General features: G+C 35.5%; 1 protein-coding gene across 1 annotated transcript; it reads right to left on the bottom strand.

The window, feature by feature from the left end:
• Positions 1-2,850: 2,850 nt before the first annotated feature.
• On the bottom strand, positions 2,851-19,074 carry osk (oskar). Its single transcript, XM_075290587.1, has 5 exons — positions 18,189-19,074; positions 11,349-11,760; positions 10,749-11,290; positions 10,284-10,668; positions 2,851-4,101 (listed from the first exon to the last, which is right to left on the bottom strand). Exons 1-5 carry the CDS (start codon positions 18,970-18,972, stop codon positions 3,999-4,001), a joined length of 2,226 nt encoding a protein of 741 aa, XP_075146702.1. The 5' UTR covers positions 18,973-19,074; the 3' UTR covers positions 2,851-3,998.
• Positions 19,075-20,675: the final 1,601 nt, after the last annotated feature.

Raw genomic sequence — 20,675 nt, 5'->3', positions numbered from 1 at the left:
AAAATGAAGGTTAAAAATTTTTTTATGAAACCGTTTTTGAAATATCCCGTCATTTTTAGTTTTTCCGACTTTTTTCGCTAAATAAATTATACCTCGAGCTAGAAATGTCCGATTATATCGTTGTTTGTACTTGAATGCAAGGTATTGAGATGGCGAACAAACGTGTATAATAAGATCTATGATAAGTTAAGTGGTTCAAAATATATCGATGAAAATAGGGCGAATTTTCAAAACAATCTTGTTTTACAACTTCATGAAAATCGGATAAAAACTACTGCCCTTGGAGTAAAATCGTGAGTTCGGTTTATACGTGGGCTACACCAACACATGGGCTGATTCACCTCATTTCCGTTACATCTATTTGTGATCTTAAAATAATTATAGATTTTAAATTTAGGCAAATCGGATAGAAAGTACGTTTTCTAGAAGCCCAAAAAATAAAAATCGGAAGATCTGTATATATAGGGGCTTTACCAACACAAGAACCTATATCCATCATTTTCTTCACACCTATTTGTGGTCCTAAAATACCTCTGTATTTCAAGTTTAAGGCAAATCGGATAGAAAATACGGTTTCTAGAAGCCCAAGAAGTAAAATCGGGATATCGGTCTATATGGGGGCTATATAAATACATGGACCGATACACAATTTTTGCCACTCCTATTTGCGGCCCTAAAATACCTCTAGATTTTCAATTTCAGGGAAATCGGATAGAAACAATGGTTCTTAGAAGATCAAGGTTTATATGGGGGCTATACTAAAACATGGACCGATACACACCATTTTTAGCACACATATGTCTGGTCCTAATATACCTTTAGATTTCAATTATCAGCCAAATCGGATAGAAAACAGTTTCTAGAAGCCCAAGAAGTAAAATCGGGAGATCGGTCTATATGGGGGGCTATACCAAAACGTCATCAATGAATCTCATTTTATCATTAAATAGTCCTGGCATAATTATAAAGCCGTGACCGAAGTTTCACGATGATACCTATACTGGAAGTATTTTTGGCCGCTAACTCCATATAGCACCGACCACTGTGCAGTGGCGATTTTACAAGGATATTGGTTAAATCTCGCCAAGATATGTGGTCAATTGTGGGTTATGATATATTATTTGGGCAATTCGGGCGATATTTCCACAAGTCGGAGGTTTATTGAAAAAAATTTGGCATTACAGTGTGTAGGATATGACTACGATATGGGAAAATCATCACAGAATTTTGTGTCAAATACGGGTATTTTGACCATATTTGGCATGCATAGTTAGAATAATAATCCTGCTATCTCAACAAAAAACATAAATGGGAGAATAATTTTGGCCTCCGTGGTCATATGGGTGTAAATCGGCCGAAAGATATATCAACCAAAATTAGCACGCTTAACGATACTACTCATACGTACTCCTTGTGCAAAATTTGAAGCAAATCATGGCAAACCTCTTGCTTATGAGGCCATATGAGTCTAAGTCGGGCGAAAGATATATATGGGAGCCATATCTAAATCTGAACCGATTTTAACCAAATTTAGCACACTGAATTATACTCTTAAACGTACTCCTTGCGCAAAATTTTAAGCAAATCAGGACAAAACTCTGGCTTTTGAGGCCATATTAGTCGAAATCGGACAAAAGGTATATATGGGAGCTATATCTAAATCTGAACCGATTTCAACCAAATTTAGCACAATTAACAATACTATTAAACGTACTCCTTGTGCAAAATCGTACTCCAAAGCAAATCAGGACAAAACTCTGGCTTTTGAGGCCATATAAGCGAAAATCGGACAAAAAATATATATGGGAGCTATATCTAAATCTGAACCGATTTCAACAAAATTTGGTACACTTAATGATACTATTAAATGTACTCCTTGTGCAAAATTTGAAGCGAATCAGGGCAAAACTCTGGATTTTGAGGCCATGTAAGTTCAAATCGGACGAAAGATATATATGGGAGCTATATCTAAATCTGAACCGATTTGGCTGATATTTTGCACATCTTACGAAAGCCCCAAAAAAATATTTGGCTGGCCGAAATTTTGAGAAAATACGTTGATAAATACGTCAATTATGACCAGATCGGTGATAAATATATATGGCAGCTATATCTAAATCTGAACCGATTTTTTCCAAAATCAATAGTGATTGTCTTTGAGCCAATGTAAAACTCTGTGCCAAATTTGAGGACGATCGGACTTAAACTGCGAGCTGTACTTTGCACACAAAATTACATATACAGACAGACGGACGGACATCGCTAAATCGACTCAGAATTTAATTCTAAGACTATCGGTATACTAAACGATGGGTCCCAGACTTTTCCTTTTTGGCGTTACATACAAATGCACAAACTTATTATACCCTGTACCACAGTAGTGGTGAAGGGTATAAAAATTGGCAACATTTTGATCAAAAACTTCAAAATAAAAATTTTAAATTCGGTAGATTCGGGTAAAATTTTCTTAAAATTTTGGTAGATTATTTTTTGGACGAGTGGCAATCGTGGAGCTATATCAAAACATGGACCGATACACACCATATTTAGCACATCGAAACCTGGACCGATATAGCCCATCTTCGAACGTAATCTTCCTTCAGACAAAAGATGAGTATGTGTCAAATTTCTGCACGATAGGTTCATTATTGAAGGCTGAATTGTGATTACAACAGACAGACGGACTTCGCTATATCGTCTAAGAATTTCTCCCTCAAGAATATATATACTTTGTATAGTCGAAAATAGATATTTCAATGTGTTACAAACGGCCAAAAAAAACGCTTCGATCGAGCTCTACTGTGGAGTATTTGAATTTTCCCGAAAATTTTCTTTGAATAAAAGACACGATTAGTTTGCTTTAATTTATTTAATTAATTTTTTTTTTTGGTTTTTTTAAAGCTTGTTATGGTTTGACACACGTAAACGCGCACAAAGGGACAAAACACAAGCACACATAGTGAACACCAACATAAATTTTTAATTAAAAAAAAAAAAGAAATATGTATGAATTTTTATAAATTATATACAAATTGCGACATATAAAATTTTCATTAACGAATGTAAGGAAAACGAAAATACGAATATAAGTTGTATAGATTTAATGAATTTAAAAACTCCAGTGGAAAAATAAAAAAGAAAATTTCCAAATTTCCAGTGGTTTTTTAAACAAAAAAAAAATATACAAAACGAATACATACAGCATGACGTACACAATGCTTGAGCGAATATGGTTTAAAACTTTAGCGAATTAGCAAAAATCAACCGCGGCATTGATTTATGTAAATTTTAAACTTATATTGACCCAGGCATACACCTACAAATGTGGTAAAAATTTTTCAACTATGGTTAGTGTTAAATTCAAAGTAAAAGTATTGACTTTCATGTATTTGTGCACGAATACAAGAAAGAATACCATACTTTGGCAAAAGAGGATGAGGACAAGACGCATTATGGAATTCCAAAAAAAAATAGGTAAAGGATAAGTAAGACGATAGTAGAGTAAAAAAAACCTAAACAAGTGTTGAAGGTTTCTTGAAATTTTGCCCAACTTTTCTTCCCTCAAAAAGTTGTTGAAAAATTTAAAGAAATAGGATTTTCAACACTCGGTTTATAACAAAAGCCAGCTTTTGTTGTAATGGGAAAATAATAATCAATTGATAAGGTGGGTTTAAAATTTTAGCCTAATTATATACTAACGTACCTAAAATATCCTTATTTCTATAGATCGATCTATGGGGTTTCCTTACATGTCGCCAGAAAAATAAACATATAAATAAACAAAAAAACAAAAAAAAAAGACAAAAAGGACGAAACACACAAAAAACATAGATACATAAATATAACATAAAAAACACAAATGATAACATAAAATATTGAAATCTTGTAAAAACAGCGTTTTGAAATGGTTCGTTTGTGGCATAAAATGGAGTTTTAAAATATTGTTGCTTCTTTTTTATCACATCCCTGTTTTCATCGTGGTATGGGAATTATTAGCTCTAGTATTCCAGCTTAGATTCGATAAAATTTAATACACGTTGACGTCCAATTTTATTCCAGAATAGATAGAATTCTGTGGCGCCGGTGACACTTCGTGGAGCGCTAAAATGCCAAATAGAATCTATATTAATTTCTCTTCATTTACGATTTAGTTGAAATCGTTAGTAGAACAATCAAATTTGTACATAGATTAACGGACACAAGCTATAAGCAATTACACATATATTATTAACAACAAAAAGTGAGTTGTTGCAGCTGTTTTTGTCTGCACACAAAATTTTTTTTTCTGATTCAATCACGAAATTAATTGTCCAATTAATTTTTTAATTGAAATGTCTTCAATCACAGAAATGATAATATCAATTAAAAAAATAATTGATAGTCAATTCAAAAAAATTAATTGATCCAATTAAAAAATTAATTGATATTATTAATTTGTGTGATTGATTTTTGTTTCAATTAAAAAATTTGTTGAATCAATTAAATTTTTAATTGACTATTTCTTAAAACTCAATTAAGATTTTAATTGGAAAAATTTTCGTGAATTTTTTTTCTGTGTGTAGAAAAAGGGATATTTCAACAAGAACGGATTTCTTATTTCATGAAACAGAAAACTGTAGATTCAGCAACCTTATACCTCATAAACATTACGGTTCCAAAATCCACTGTAACTAGATTTCAACTGTCATTTGCCTTATAAAAAGGGGAAATTAATTTTTGTAGACTTTGATCAATTAGCTTCTGAATTAATAGACCGAAATATCCAACAACTTTTTTGTGTGATTTATTAGAAAAAAAACACCATTAGATCTTTTCTTTATTTCTACCCTACGGGAAATGGATCAACCCCAGGACCGGTACAGGGCTGGTCTCTGGTGTGTATGGACCAGAGAATGAAAAAGAATATTCATGAGAGAGTACCATATTCGATATACTTTGAATCCAACCATAGATTATAAATAACATAGATGGTTCCAAAATTGTTCGAAAACCACGAAAATACAAAATGGATTTCCTCTTTACGAACGACACGACAACCGAATCGGACAAATTACTATCTGGAATTGACACTTTCGGAAAAAAACGAAAAATTAATGTTTGGAGCTTAAATTTTTTCGGGAAGGAAAACGGCTACCCTATGTAATCTTTAATCTCTGCTTTGGTGTGTAAATATAACAACAGGCGGTAGGCGAATACTCGTTTACGTGTATTTCTTATGCTCAAAATCCGTGGCGGAATACCGTGACGGTTAGCGGCATGTCGCCAAATTAAAATCTATTATAATTCCTTGGCGGTAAGTGTTGACATCGCTTTTCAAATTTCACTAGGCAATGTTGTCGCCTGGCCACGTGAACATTCTTTTATCTTCAAATAACTCAACAAGACACAAGATTTTACATGCAGTTATTCAACTCCTTTATTATTTAAAAATGTGCTTTTTCGTCCGTTAAGTCGAATGCTTCTGGAAATGATGGATTTCCACTTAAATTCTACAAAATAGTAATACCCTATATCGCCGACCACTTCCTTCATTTGGTCAACACCATTATCATGAGCAGTGTTGCCAGTATTGGGGATTTTTCCCCAAATCGGAGATATTTTTTCGTGGATGGGGACACAATTTTTGAGTTGGGGACTTGGGGATTTGGTGTGGAACTTCCACAAATTTGGGGATTTTTGTGGGGAATTTTCGATATTTGTTCAGTATACGAGTAATTATCACAGTAAGAACTATGGTTTATATGAAATTCTTTACATGCTTAAAAAAAAGGCTTAAAGAAGTACAGAGATTCTCAAAAAAATAAAAAAAAACTTTCCTCCTCTTTATTCCACAGAGTACAATTTATTTTTTTTCCTAAGAAATTTTTTACTATTGTGAAATTATTTCGTAAGGACTCATATGCGTACATCACTGATTTTGAACATGTATCCCATATCCCGCACAGAGTAGAGTTCATATCGGGACAGCAACGCATTTTGATCGATAAGTCAATTTTATTTCTTGACTATATGTTGACCGAACTCCCATTTTTATTTCTCGAGCGAGGATTTACATAAGATGACTCGATGACTCTTTATACCAATAATTAACTCTGATGGGGGCTGGTATCGGATGATATTTTGAGCACCCGTCTCCTAGTTTTGTGTTTTGAAATCTTCATTCAATTGCACATTTTTATTTTATTTAATTTTTTTTTTTAATTTTGTACGGATTTTCTACTGCAGAGTCTATTCGTTTACTTTTTTTTTCAAAAAACTTGCCAAAAATTTCTTGGGGATTTTTATGGGGAATTTTAAATTAAATTGGGGATTTTTGGGGATAAAAGCGATCCATTTTGGGGACAAGAGCTCGGAAAATACTGGCAACACTGATCATGACCTCTAAGTTCCCTCGAGAGTGGAAAACGGCAAGAGTGTGTCCGATTAAGAAAAAGTCAAATCCGAATTGTCAGGATTATAGGCCGATAGTGCTAATGCCTGTTTTATCTAAGGTATTCGAATATATTTTGAAAAAGCAACTTAATGATTATTTGGAATTTAATAATTTGCTTTCTGATTGTCAATGTGGCTTCAGAAGTCATAGAAGCACAGCGATGTTACTGCTCGTCCTAACCGCATTAGCGTAGCTAGACAATTTTCCTAGGGGGGGCTATAGCCCCCTAGCTAAAAATGTATAAACTGAACTTATAGGTTCAATTAATGTTTTATTTCATAAAATTGAATAAAAAATTAGACATCAAAATAACTCGACAATTAATTTATAATAAAGCAACTAAAAGTAGTTCCACACTTTTCCCAGCAAAAAAATTGTGAGTTGTTCTAAAGGCACAACTTTAAAAGTACTTCCAAAAATGTCCTCAATTATTTTAACTACACAGGACGTTTTTTTACTTCATTTTTTTTCATATTTTAATGTGTAATTTTTGTTTTCTTTTTGTTTCAAATAGTTTAAAAAAGAGTACGAATAAATAAATTGGTACAAATTATTCAAATTTTGGCACAAAACTGCTAAATCTATTATAGAAAAATCGATAATTTTGGAAATTATTCGAGGAAAAACGTTTTAAACAAGCGTCAGAATGCATTAAAAATCATAAAAACAATATAAAAATTATTTATTTGGGAAAATATCACAAAATTTTTGAATTCACATTCAAAACACTTAAGAAGTGATGCAAATTCATTGCAACGTCTGTTGAAACGGTGGACATTTGTTCTATGACAAGCTCATATTACATTCATTGCTTCTCCGCCAATTTTGCACCATTTTCACTCCTTTTTTGGCAACGCTTTTTCGCAGCATTATTAAGATATTAATTTATGAAAGAATAGTTTTAATATCAATTACTATTTTTTTAATTAAATTAAACTAAATCATAAGTTCAACCACAGCTTTATTTCATAAATATCTGACTTCAAACATTGCCATCGGCAACTGCTACCACAACCCAAGTAATTCGATTGTTAATGAAAGTCTTTAGCGGAACTTTGTGCGATTGTATATTCTTGTTTAATTTTTATAAAAATTAAAAAAACTATTGACATTTATTGAAAAATGGAAAATCATAAATAGAGTTTCAAATTCTGGGGGGGGCTAAAATTTTTCTGGGGGGGTCTAAGCCCCCTCCCCAGAGGCCTTCATACGCTTATGCCTAACCGACGCTATAAGGGGGAATTTGGAAAAAGTTGGGGTTCCAGATTTATACGTGAAAGATAGATCTTTTTAGTGCTATATCCCTTGTCAAAAACGGATATTGAGAAATTTATTTGGGAATCTCCATATATGGCCTGGAAAATAGTGTAGGTAATGCTCTTCGAGAGAAATGTGATCACGGTGGACAAATGGAAAAAGATGGGGTTCCAGATTTATATGTGAAAGATAGATCTTTTTTATGCACTATCCGATGGTAAAAACGGATTTTGTGAAATGTGTTTGGGAGTCTCAATATATGGCCTGGAAAAAAGTAGAGGCACTGTTCCTCGTGATAAATGTGACCACTGTGGCCAAATGGAAAAAGTTGGGGTTCCAGATTTATATGTGAAAGATAGATCTTTTTAGTGCTATATCCCTTGTCAAAAACGGATATTGAGAAATTTATTTGGGAGTCTCCATATATGACCTGGAAAATAGTGGAGGTACTGCTCTTCGAGAGAAATGTGACCACTGTGGCCAAGTGGAAAAAGATGGGGTACCAGATTTATATGTGAAAGATAGATCTTTTGAATGCTATATCCGATGGTAAAAACGGATGTGTTTGAGAGTATCAATATATGCCCTGGAAAAGTAGAGGCACTGCTCCTCAAGAGAAATGTGACCACTGTGGCCAAATGGAAAAAGTGTGGTTCCAGATTTCTAAGTGAAAGACAGATCTTTTAGTACTCTATCCGATGGTAAAACAGATATTGTGAACTGCATTTGGGAGTCTCAATATCTGGCTTGGAAAATAGTGGAGGCACTGCTCTTCGAGAGAAATGTGATCACTGTGGACAAATGGAAAAAATGGGGTTCCAGTTTTATATATGACCAGGAAAAGCGAAGGCACTGACCTCTGGAAGAAGTTCCAAAGGTCAAGTCTAGGGATCGGTTTATATGGGGGCTATATATAATTATTGACTGAGGCCACATTATTGTTGGAGGCCACATACTAACTTCACGTACTAAATTTCAACCGTATCTGATGAAATTTGGACCCGTTCAATAACTAGGAAAATTGATCTCCATATGGACTAACTTAGAATTTAGAAGAGAATATTAAGAAGTTTTAAGACACCTGTGCATCGGCTATTGTTACCACAAGAGACTTTAATGTCCACCATGAACTTTTGCAGTCTCTCCTGAGTAATGACCAGAAGGGCATAGCTTTTGGCGGAGCAGATAGAGGGACTTCACATTTTGCACGGTATATATGGCCTGGAAAAGTGAAGGCACTGACCTCTGGAAGAAGTTCCAGAGTTCAAGTCTAGGGATCGGTTTATATGGGAGCTATATATAATTATTGACTGAGGCCACATTATTGTTGGAGGCCACATACTAACTTCACGTACTAAATTTCAACCGAATCTGATGAAATTCGAAACCGTTCAATAACTAGGTAAAATGATCTCCATATGGACTAACTTAGAATTTAGAAGAGAATATTAAGAAGTTTTAGGACACCTGTGCATTGGCAATTTTTACCACCATGTTACCATTTTAATGCCCACCATAAACTTTTGCAGACACCTGTGCATCGGCTATTGTTACCACAAGAGACTTTAATGTCCACCATGAACTTTTGCAGTCTCTCCTGAGTAATTACCAGAAGGGCATAGCTTTGACGGAGCAAATAGAGGGACTTCACATTTTGCACGGTGAATGTAGAGGCATTCAAGGTAATTATGGGTGATTGCAGCAGTTTGACAGATTAGCGTCTGATAAATGACGGGATCGGATCACCTCCCCATAACTCTCACTATTGACTAACCCTCCGATTTCATAGCCTCTGAAGGTCGGACGTATATCAAACAAAAGAAAGCCAACTGGGACGGCTTCAGAGAATTTAGACCGCAGCACCGTGGTTTCAAATCGGATAAAGATTTGTGTGAAAGCTGAGGTGATTTCTTTAAAGTTGCAAGTTTTTGGCGTTGAAAGTTGGTCATATAAAGTTTATGAAATTTTGTTTTAGCTGCAAATCCGAAATTTGGGGCGGATTCTTGCTTTCTGGTCCGATTTCCAACAAATTTAGCACGGTTAACTATATATTACAAATTATTCTCCTTATACAAAATTTGAAGCAAATCAAAGTAAAACTCTGGCTCCTGGAGGCATATTGGATACTGACTAAATGCGGTGTTACTGCATTTATATGGGCCCAGAAGCCAAAGATTTACATTTAAAGAAATGCACTATATCGCCAGAGTTAGTAAGGCGCATTTTGCCGCATTTTACTAAGCAACGGTCTAAATATAATATGCCGATGGAAAGTTATTTGAGAGGACTTTCTTTTTATGTAATCGAAAAATTACGAACATTTATAGTTTTTGGGCTAAGGAACAATTTTTTTCTTTATTTTTTTTTTTTTGGATTTAAAAATATGATTTGAACAGATTATGATATCATTATGATTTTTGATTTGGTTTAATTTGATTTTAAGAAATAGTGCTCAATATACCATTCCCAAAATTCGTATCAAAAATCCCCAAAATCTTCAAAGTGAGAACATTTGTTATGAAGACACAATTTCAATCATAGAGGTTAAATAGTTTTCAAAACTACTTGGAAAATACAAACAATGACGACTTACCTCTGATAGCAATCGAAACGCACATTTCCCTTTTCATTTGCCAAACACTTCCAGATATCTATAACCACTAATTTTTTTCGTTCGCCTTCACGTTTTATAAATTCATTGAAACGTTCCAAGTTGCACTTTACATCTACTTCATGAGAATAATTTCCCAACGGGGCCAAGGTGGTGAGAATAGGTTTGATGCCCTTTTTTAACATTGTATTAATGAGTTCGCGGAATTCATGTTCGATTTGTATTAATTGACGCCTCTGCATTATATTCACCGAACCAATATTGACAATAATTGAACGGTCACTATCGGTAAGAGCGTTAATACGTTTAATGGCGGCATTAATGGTTTGGCCCGATACGCATAGGCCGGATTGTAAAATTCTTTCATCTGCAATTGATTGAAAAAAAAAAACACAAAACACTGCAAGTAAGAACCAAAACTTGGAGGGAGAAAATGTTGACACATACGTTTTTTAAATTTACACCTAAGCTCCATTCGGGCCATAAACAAAAAGAAATCATCTCCCAGCAATAGAAAATCCAAGAGATGTGCCTCATAATCGGAATCTGCGAACATGGAATCATTGGTATAACAACTTTTGGCATTAGGCGATGATGATCTACTTGAGCGTGGCATTGAATCTTTAAAAGGCAAATAAGATGAACGCCGCGGATTTGCCAAATTCTTATTTGTGTTATTCGTATTCGGTTGATTATGTGCCATTTGGAAAAGATTATTCAAATGGTTAATATTATTTTCATATGTTGGAACATCAGCTGTGATTATATTATTGCCATTGAATTGATTGAAATCCACATTGTTAGGGACATTTGTAGCTGTCCCAAGTACTTGGTTGTAATCGACATTGTTGGGGTCATTTGTTGTAACTGTCCCAAGTACTTGCTGGACTTGCTGTAGATTTTTGTTTGCCGCAAACAGATCGGTGGCAACAAGCATGTGATTTGGATAACTTGATGGAATAATCTCTTGGTTGTGGATACGATTGAGCCTTCAATATTTAGAATCATAAAACAATTGTATTAAATTTTAGTTCATTATTTACTTACAGATAATTACAGTTGTCATTATAGAACCAATTGTCTTCGATAAATCCTTCAGAATGATCGTGTAACATATTGGGATCATTGCAAGCATTCAACGCAGTACTCTCGGTATGTATTATTGGTGGTTTCCGTTCATATGGACGAGGTGGATAATAAAATCGCTTTTTCGGAAAATAGTTGGGGTTCCTTTGATTTTCTCTATAACGACGATGATTGACTTTGGGTTGTTGGTCATTGGTATTTTTCTGTTCCATTACTAGGTCGTGTATATGTTTTGTCCTTTCCATAGGCCTTATGTTAAATATTCGTGTTCCCTTCTCATTACAATAGCAGGTAACGTAGGGAATGGTCAAAAGGAAATCGGTGACCGCCTCATAAATGGGAAAAGTAAGACCAGTAAGTTTACGATAATCATCTGTAGCAAAGAAAGATGAGATGGAAGAAAATTTGAGATGGAAATGAGCATAGAATTTATTATATCTTAATATGTTTTGAATCTATTTTATTCGTTGGGGAATTAACTAAAGAATCAAAAAATAATCTTCTCTATATCGGAAAAATGGAACTTGTGAGGAATTTGGTGGAAAAGTTCAATGTATTGCACACGTTTGTCTACCATTTTTAACAGTTTTAATACCAAGCTTATGTTTCCTCCACCATGTGATGCTTAAAAAGTTTTACTGAAAACAGTCATCCACATTCGAAATTATTAGGTAAAAATTGCCGATGGCAAGGTATTTTAAAACTTTTTTGCATTGTCTTCAAAATTGTATGTTAGCCTATATGGAGTCAATGTTAGATAATAGGCACATTAAATACCTATACCGTTTTTGTTTTCATTCTATTTTTATTAAAATTCATAAATAACATACAATTTTAGAATCAGTTTAGATTTATTCGAATTGGCAACCCCGTTGATACGATTTATGTCTTTCAAACTGTGTGAAACTGGGTCTGCGGTATTGTAATCCATTCCCGACGAAGGACCGTCTTGAGATCATCGACACTTTGGTATTTTTTAGTGCCAACTTCCTCCAAAATACCCCAAGTGCAAAAGTTCAACGACTTGATATCCGTAAATTTTGGTGGCCATTGTGATGTAGAAAGTAAGGAGCCTCATTTGAAAGCCATTCTGATTGCGATAGTGCTGAGTTCTACTACCCATGAACTTCTTGTATTTTTTGCAATTTCAGTGGCCTTAATTCAAGCTCCAAAGACTTAAGATCTGGAGATTTTGGTGGCCATTATTAGGTAGAAAGCGAGAAACCTCATTTTTAAGATTCTACTGGAGTGCCCATGATCTTGTACTTTTTGGAATTTCAGCGGTCTTAATCCATGCTCATTTTTCAATTCGTGTTGCAGCCATTCTAGTTATATATTCAGTTTTCTACCTCTGCGGCGTGTATTTCGACAAATCTGGCCTTCACTTTTCGGATCATTTCTGGTGTTATCGTTTTTTTATGTCCACTTTTTAGATGAATTCCATCACCAATAAATGTATTTCTAAATGCAATGTAAATTCTTTTATAAGCTATAAAATGAGTTGTCACTGGAACAAATCTGCCAGCTGTCAGACGAGAGGTCCATAAAGGGTGATACGGTCAAAATTTGGTCAAGGGAAAACACGTGTAAATCGGTGAAATCGTTTATTAAAAAATCAAATTAAATTTCTTTTTCAAGTTCAATTAGTATAAAATTCAGGAAAAATATTCAGTTAGGTTTTAGCTTTTCCAAATACGAATTGCCGGGCCTCACGCTTGACACCTGCCATCAGATTTTGTACAGCCACCTTGTCCACCTTCTTCGCCGCAGAAAGCCAGTTTGCCATGAACTGCTGCTCGTCCTTACCAGTTTTCTTGGTCTTCTTTGGGTTCCGCTTGACAATAGCCCAGTATTTCTTAATTGGGCGGAGCTCTGGCGTGTTGGGAGGGTTCTTGTCCTTGGGAACCACCTGCACGTTGTTGGCGGCGTACCACTCCATGGCCTTTTTACCGTAATGGCAAGATGCCAAATCCGGCCAAAACAGTACGGAACAACCGTGTTTCTTCAGGAAAGGCAGCAGACGTTTATTCAAACACTCTTTCACGTAAATTTCTTGGTTGACAGTCCCGGAAGCTATAAAAATTCTGCTTTTCAAGCCACAGGTACAGATGGCTTGCCAAACCAGATATTTCTTTGCGAACTTTGACAGTTTTATGTGCTTGAAAATATCTGCTACCTTTCCCCTTCCTTTTGTCGTATAAAACTCCTGTCCCGGAAGCTGCTTGTAGTCGGCTTTGACGTACGTTTCGTCGTCCATTACCACGCTGTCAAACTTCTTCAGCATCGTCGTGTACAGCCTCCGGGATCGCGCTTTGGCCGTCGTATTTTGTTTATCATCGCGATTTGGAGTCGCTACCTTCTTGTAAGTCGATAGTCCGGCTCGTTTTTTGGCTCGATGCACGGTTGTAGACGATACACCCAGCTTATTTGCGGCATCTCGGAGAGAGAGGTTAGGGTTTCGCTTGAAACTACCGGCAACTCTCTTTGTCATCTCAACGGCTTCCGGTTTTCGATTTCCCCCCGATCCAGACTTCGTGGCTGTCGACAAACGTTCCCCAAACACTTTAATTACATTTGTTACGGCTGATTTGGCAACTTTTAGCGATTTTGTCAGGTTTGCGTGCGGGTAGCTCGGATTTTCGCGATGCGCGAGCAAAATTTTGATACGCTGCTCTTCTTGCTTGGACGGCATTTTGACAACTGAAGAGTGAATTCCAAAATCAAAATAGGAGCAACATTCTACACACACACACCTTCAAAATGAGGGGTGTTCAGGTTTTTTAAATGCAAAATTGAAAGAAATACGTCAAGTTTATATTGACCAAATTTTGACCGTATCACCCTTTAAATTGTAACAACCTGAAATTGGTTGCAATTCATATTCACTGTTCAGTGTTGGTTGCAATTCATACACTGTATAAACCACTTTAGTTCGTGATTTGTTTAGAGAGAGGAGTCTATGTATAATTATGAACCGATATGGATTCATTTATGTGTTAACCGAATCGGATGAAATTTGTTTATCCATGAGGAAGAAATCAATTTTTAGGATCGGTTTATAAAGGGGCTACATACTAATATTGACCGATATGGGCAGTATATAGCATGACTATATACTGAACATATGCTGTGAAATCACTTACCACTTCAATCTCCTCCTCCAAAAGGCTGAAGGAATCAACTCTGGAAATCGGTTTATATCAGGGCTATATATAATTATGATCCAAATTTCAACCAGATCGGATGAAATTCAACCTCCTCCTCCAGGATTCTCAGAAAGTCAATTCTAGGGGACGGGACGAACGGACATCGGACGGACGGGAGGATGGACATCGGACGGACGGTAGGATGGACATCGGACGGACGGGAGGATGGACATCGTTAGATCGACCCCACAATATATATACTTTATGAGTAGGAGACCAATATTTCGATGCGTTAGAAAGGGAATGACAAGTTGGATGGCATGAAAATATCGAATTGGACACGATTCCACAAGTAATTACTATTTTTCGGTTTTTTTTTATTAAGGTGGGTATTAAGTTCGACAGTTTGTATTTAAGGAATACAAACTTTGCGAAAATTTGCTTTGGGCTATTCCACATCAAGTTATAATAAAATTTGCAACAAATAAGTATAATTCTATGCCTTTTTTGTACTGATTTAGTTTTCACTTTTGCGATTTTAGCGGCTAAACTCGAACTTAATACCCACCTTTAGCCTAAAAGAATTAAAAACAAGTATATACAGCAGTAAGTTCGGCCGGGCCGAATCTTAAATGCCCACAACCACGAATCAAATATAATAATAGTCTTCTATGAAAACTATTCGTCGTAGCGGATTACTAGATATAGTTTCAGAACACCTAATTGTGGTTTTGAAAAACCTACAGAATCTGAACACCAAATCGGAGGGCGGGTTTATAACGGGGATATATAAAAATCTAGAGCGATACACAATATATTCGGAACACCTATTAATGATCCTAAAAATTTATAGATTAAAAATTTCATACAAATTTGATAGAGACCGAGATATCAACATTTGTACGGATGGATTAAAAATGGCCGAGGTCATGGGCAGTCATTTAAGTTAGACGGGAGTCACCGAAGTGCAATGGTTAACATGCCCGCCTTGCATGTTAACCATCGGTCTATATGGGGGCTATACTAAAATATGAACCAATGCACACGATTTTCTGGTCATAAAAAAACGTCTCGATTTCAAATTTCAGGCAAATTGAATAAATACTACGGTTTCTAGCAGTTCGAGAAGCAATATTGGGATATCGGTATATATGGGGGCTATAGCAAACCATAGGCCGATACACACCATACTTGGCACACATATTTGTGGTCCTAAAATACCTCTAGATTTCCAATTACAGGCAAATCGGATAGAAAATATGACCTATAGAAACACAAGAAGTAAAATCGAGAGATCGGTCTATATGGGGACTATACCAAAACATGGACTGATACACACCACTCCAGTCCGCCGTATATTCTATCCGATTTCAGGTAAATCGGATAGAAAATACGGCGTCTATAAGCCCAAAACCCCAAACCGGCAAATCGGGTAGAAAATACGGTTTTTAGAACCCCAAGACCCTAAATCAGGGGTTCGTTTTAAAAGGGGGTCTATATTAAAACCTGCCCACCTTCGAACTTGGCCAGCCTGCAAACAAAAAACGAATCTGTGTCTAATTGGAGGACGATAGCGTCATTATTGAAAGCTGTAGCGTGATTAAAACAGACAGACAGACGGACATGGTTGTATCGTCTTAGAATTTCTCCTTAATCAAGAGTATATATACTTTATAAAGTCGGAAATCGATATTTAGATGTGTTACAGACGGAATGACAAACTTATTATACCCCATCACCATTCTATGGTGGTGGGTATAAAAATCCGACAAAATTTACTGAAATAAATACCCCAGTAATCGAACAGCTTTAACACAAATCAAAAGCAAATGAGAAGGATCATTTAAAATTATACAAAGAGCAGAAATGTTGCATAGTTAAAGAACAGAAACGCGATATATGTTCAAAGTTTAAATAAATTTCAGTGAATGGCGTGCTTGCGTATCTCAGGCGCATTCATTATGGCAGAAACAGATTCCCTTAATGTCATACTTCATCTGTTTCCTTTAGACATATTGGCCAAACAGTCAGCTGCAACAACGGCTGTACGGTTGGGTGAACTATCGAATAATATAATTTTTTAATATTTTCGCTGTATCTCAAAAAGTCTTCGATTATACCCTAAGATTTTTTTACATAGTTAGAAAGCCTACATTTATAGGTCTATTTTTAGCAAAGTTATTGAGCATTAGATTAGGTTAGGTAAAGTGGCAGCCCGATGTATCAGGCTCACTTAGACTATTCAGTCCATTGTGATACCACATTGGTGAACTTCTCTCTTATCACTGAATGTTGCCCTTCGGCCGGGGTTTACGACTTTCTCTTATGGACAGAGTCCAAAGTGGGCAATCGCAGACCCAAGGCCGGGGTTTAAAACTTTCTCCTATGGACAGAGTCCAGAGTAGGCTAACTCGAACGCATAATGGTTTACATCAATTGTAATAAAATTAATTAATACTTACAACATAAAAAATTATTTCAGTGATAATCAATTTTTTCCATACTCAGAATCAAAGCACAATAACTTTGCTAAAAGTAGATCTGTTGATGCTGTGCATCAATTGTATGGCCAGAATGTAGGCTTTCTAACTATGTAGAAAAATCTAAGGGAATAATCGAACTTTTTGAGATACAACGAAAATATTAAAAAATTAGGGTAAACATTTTCTTTTTTTATCCATATCTCCCAAACTAAACTAAATATTTATGAAATATGTTTTGCGTATAAAAGTGCATTAAATAAGCTTTCATACGATTATGTTCAGATAGGACAAAAAACAAAGGAGATATATCGTTTTTTTTTAACCCTTTCGAGGGCTATATCTTAAGACCCTGTACTTCCCCCGGCTAAGGGTCACTTTGTTGGAATCAGCTCACCAAATGACAGAACATATATGAAATCTACGCAATTCGGTGAGGGGCCCATAAACTGCAGTTGAGGCCTAAATTAAAAACAATTTTGCATGTTTGGTACAAATAGAGTAATATAATATACAATATTAAGAAACAAATTTGTGGGAAAAGCCTGTTTTTCGCATCAAGGGAAATGCGCCGGGTTTGAGACTTTCTTCTACAGACAGGGACCAAAGTGGGCTAATATCAACCCATATTGATACGTAAGCCTTCGGCCGGGTTTGAGGCTTTCTCCTATGGGCTAACCAAATTGATAAGCGTGGATTTTTATTAATATTTTCTCTTTTTTAAAAAAGCGATTTAAAAAAAATCTATTTCCCAAGATTCTTTTTAATTTATTTTTATTGAATTCGCAATGTACATGAAATTAGCTTTGATATGAGGACAATATCATATGCTTATATGAGAAGGGATCAAAAGTTTGAATAGTGACAAACATTGTGCTTAAAAATATAAAAAATTGAAATTGATTGAAATCCAATATCGCTGATTGCATTTAGAAACTTTCAAGTACGTTTGTTGGCAAGGAATATAAAAAAAAAACTAAACGAATTGTTGTTCTACGCTAAATTCTCGACGGCGGTAATTTATCACTACTCAGTAATTCCGTTAACTTTTTCTTTAAGCCCGTTTTCCAAAGTCAGAGTTCATCAAATTGGTCAATTTATTTTTTGATTCTAAGTGTATACCAATACCTACATTTAAAAAAAAAAAAATATCGATCAATTAGAACTATACTTACCGCGTATTTCCGATATGGTAGCCCCATCTTGAGCACGTGCTAATAATATACCACGAACTTCGGCATCCAAATCGGGATACTCATCACGAACTTCCAGAAATGTTAAATCCGTTACAGTCATATCGACGTCTTTGTCCAATGTTAATGTTGATGTTACACAATTCTGGAATATTTCCAAACTATCCGAAATACTGTGATAAGCACTATCAGCGGAACTACGACGTCGCTGTCGAAGAGAGTTCTCGATGGAATTTGCCTTTGAAATTGCGTTGATGGTGTTCGCTTCCGATTCTCTACCAATCAAAGTTAATGACAAAAGTTTCGAAACAATTTCAACTTTACGACCATATCTTCGAGGGCCCTCTTTACCGTCGTCGATAGTTGAAATTGATCTTTGTTCACCAAAGGCAAATGAAAACGGAACTTTATTGGCTTTTGAATTAAAAGTACAACGTGGTACAAAACTGTTTGTGGATACTGTGCTGCTGGATACGCAAAAATCCTTACGTTTATATTTTCTAAACCATTTATTACCACTTTGTTGGCCAGAGCTTTGATGCACCTCCTTTTGTTGCTGCTTTTTTGGATTTGGTTGGTGTTCACATAAATTTTTCGACAACTTTGGGGAAGGATCTTTTTGCCGCCAACGCTTTATACACGTGGTGATGTGCTCTTGTAGAGCTGTGAAATTTCTGCGACCGTTCGAAACGCTGTTTGAATTACGTTTGATTGTAGTTGTTTCTTCATCTACACTTGTTTTTGTTGTTGGATCCGTATTGGCCATAGTAAATTCCAAAATGAATGATGCCTCCACAAACAAACAAAAACAAATTGAATGAATACAATTTTTACTTGAAACTGATAGAAAAATGTTCAGCAGCAGCAGAACGTAAAATAACGGTTCATTAATTGCAGTTGTTGGTCTCAGCAAATAAAATCGATAAATAATCGATTCATAGAAAATTTGATTTTTCTCATATGCACAGCACAGTGTTGCCAATGAAATTGTTGACACCTTTTCCTATAGGCCCAATACGCACGTGATCAGAGACACTGCCAATATATTTTGAATTTGACTTTTCTTATAATCCCCACCACGTCCGCTAATAGTAGAAGAGATTCGCGCAGTGATATCGAATTATTTGGAAAGTACCAGAAGAATTAATTATAATATATATTTATATATGTTTTAACTCTGCTGTTTTGGTATTCTTCATAAACATGCAGCAGTATCGATTATGCCTTCCGACTTGACTTATAATGTGGCCAATATACCCTGCCAGCATTTCAAAGATCCATTTCATCCTCATCGCTACCACAGACTCGTAAGTGGCACTGCAACAATCCCAACTGTGATAGTATTTTTCCATCACTATTCGCATGAAAGTACTTTACCATCACTATTGTTACAAGAGCCATTTTATATTTTGTGAAACACCAAGCACAACTAGCTTCTTATAATTTGTTTAAATAAAAATGATAGTGAAGTGCTGAAAACATAGTTATTTCGCTTAAAATTGTGAAAGGTATATTGGTGAACAATTTTTGACTTTCCAAATGGAATAAAGTGATAGTTTTTCAAATATTTTTCCAGACACGCTGCCTCCATTGGGAATAAAGGCACTGGCTGATAGACGCTACAACATGCAACTTGTAACTCAACATCAATCTTTTATTAATGCATAAAAATATGTTAAATGTGATGTGATAGTCGTATAAATGTTATATTTATGAGAATTTATAAATGTTTAATAAAATTAATAAACATCTAAACAATCGTGTTTTACTTGACCACATTGATTCTTTTACAACTATCTTATGCGCTTTACAGATTATCAGTTATTCCGGACGGAATGTCGGTGTTTGTAAAGAATCTTACAATGTGTCGGATCGATACGACTTGTCGGCGATGACTAAATAATCGGTAAATGTGTTATCGATCCCATAAACATGCAGCAGTATCGATTATGCCTTCGGACTTAACTTATAATGTGCACAATATATGGGATATATTCGACACGAGCACTGTCGTCCGGAATAACTGATAATCTGTAAAGCGCATTAAAATGAACTTTGTCTGATTGTTTGAAGGGGCTCTTATTGGCGTCCTTCTAAATGTATCCAGAAGGGCACCTAATAATTGCACTCATGCGATACTTTTTTATAGTAACTTGGCGTGGTACAACTTCTCAATAGTGGCGGCGCTTTTCCGAGGAGTTTTGGATATCGTATACGACTGTTTTCGACGTAGTGGGGATTCTCAGAATCGCCCCCAAATTCAAAAAATGTTGGCAGGGTATGCAGCCAGAAAACAAATTCGTTGCCTCAACCGAATTATTTGCCAACCGAAAGCAGGTGGTTCCATCAACTATCAATGATATCTGTCAGCACAACTAACATTTGGCAATTGTAACTACATGGTAGTATGTTGGATCAACTTTGCATTGGTTGTCGCAATTTCATATTAATTGTTTTGTTTGTTGGTGC

The sequence above is a fragment of the Haematobia irritans genome, chromosome 1 (assembly GCF_050003625.1).
Source record: "Haematobia irritans isolate KBUSLIRL chromosome 1, ASM5000362v1, whole genome shotgun sequence".
Taxonomy (NCBI): Eukaryota; Metazoa; Arthropoda; class Insecta; order Diptera; family Muscidae; genus Haematobia; species Haematobia irritans.
The sequence above is the reverse complement of the archived record's forward strand: the minus strand, read 5'-3'. Positions and strand labels throughout refer to the sequence as shown.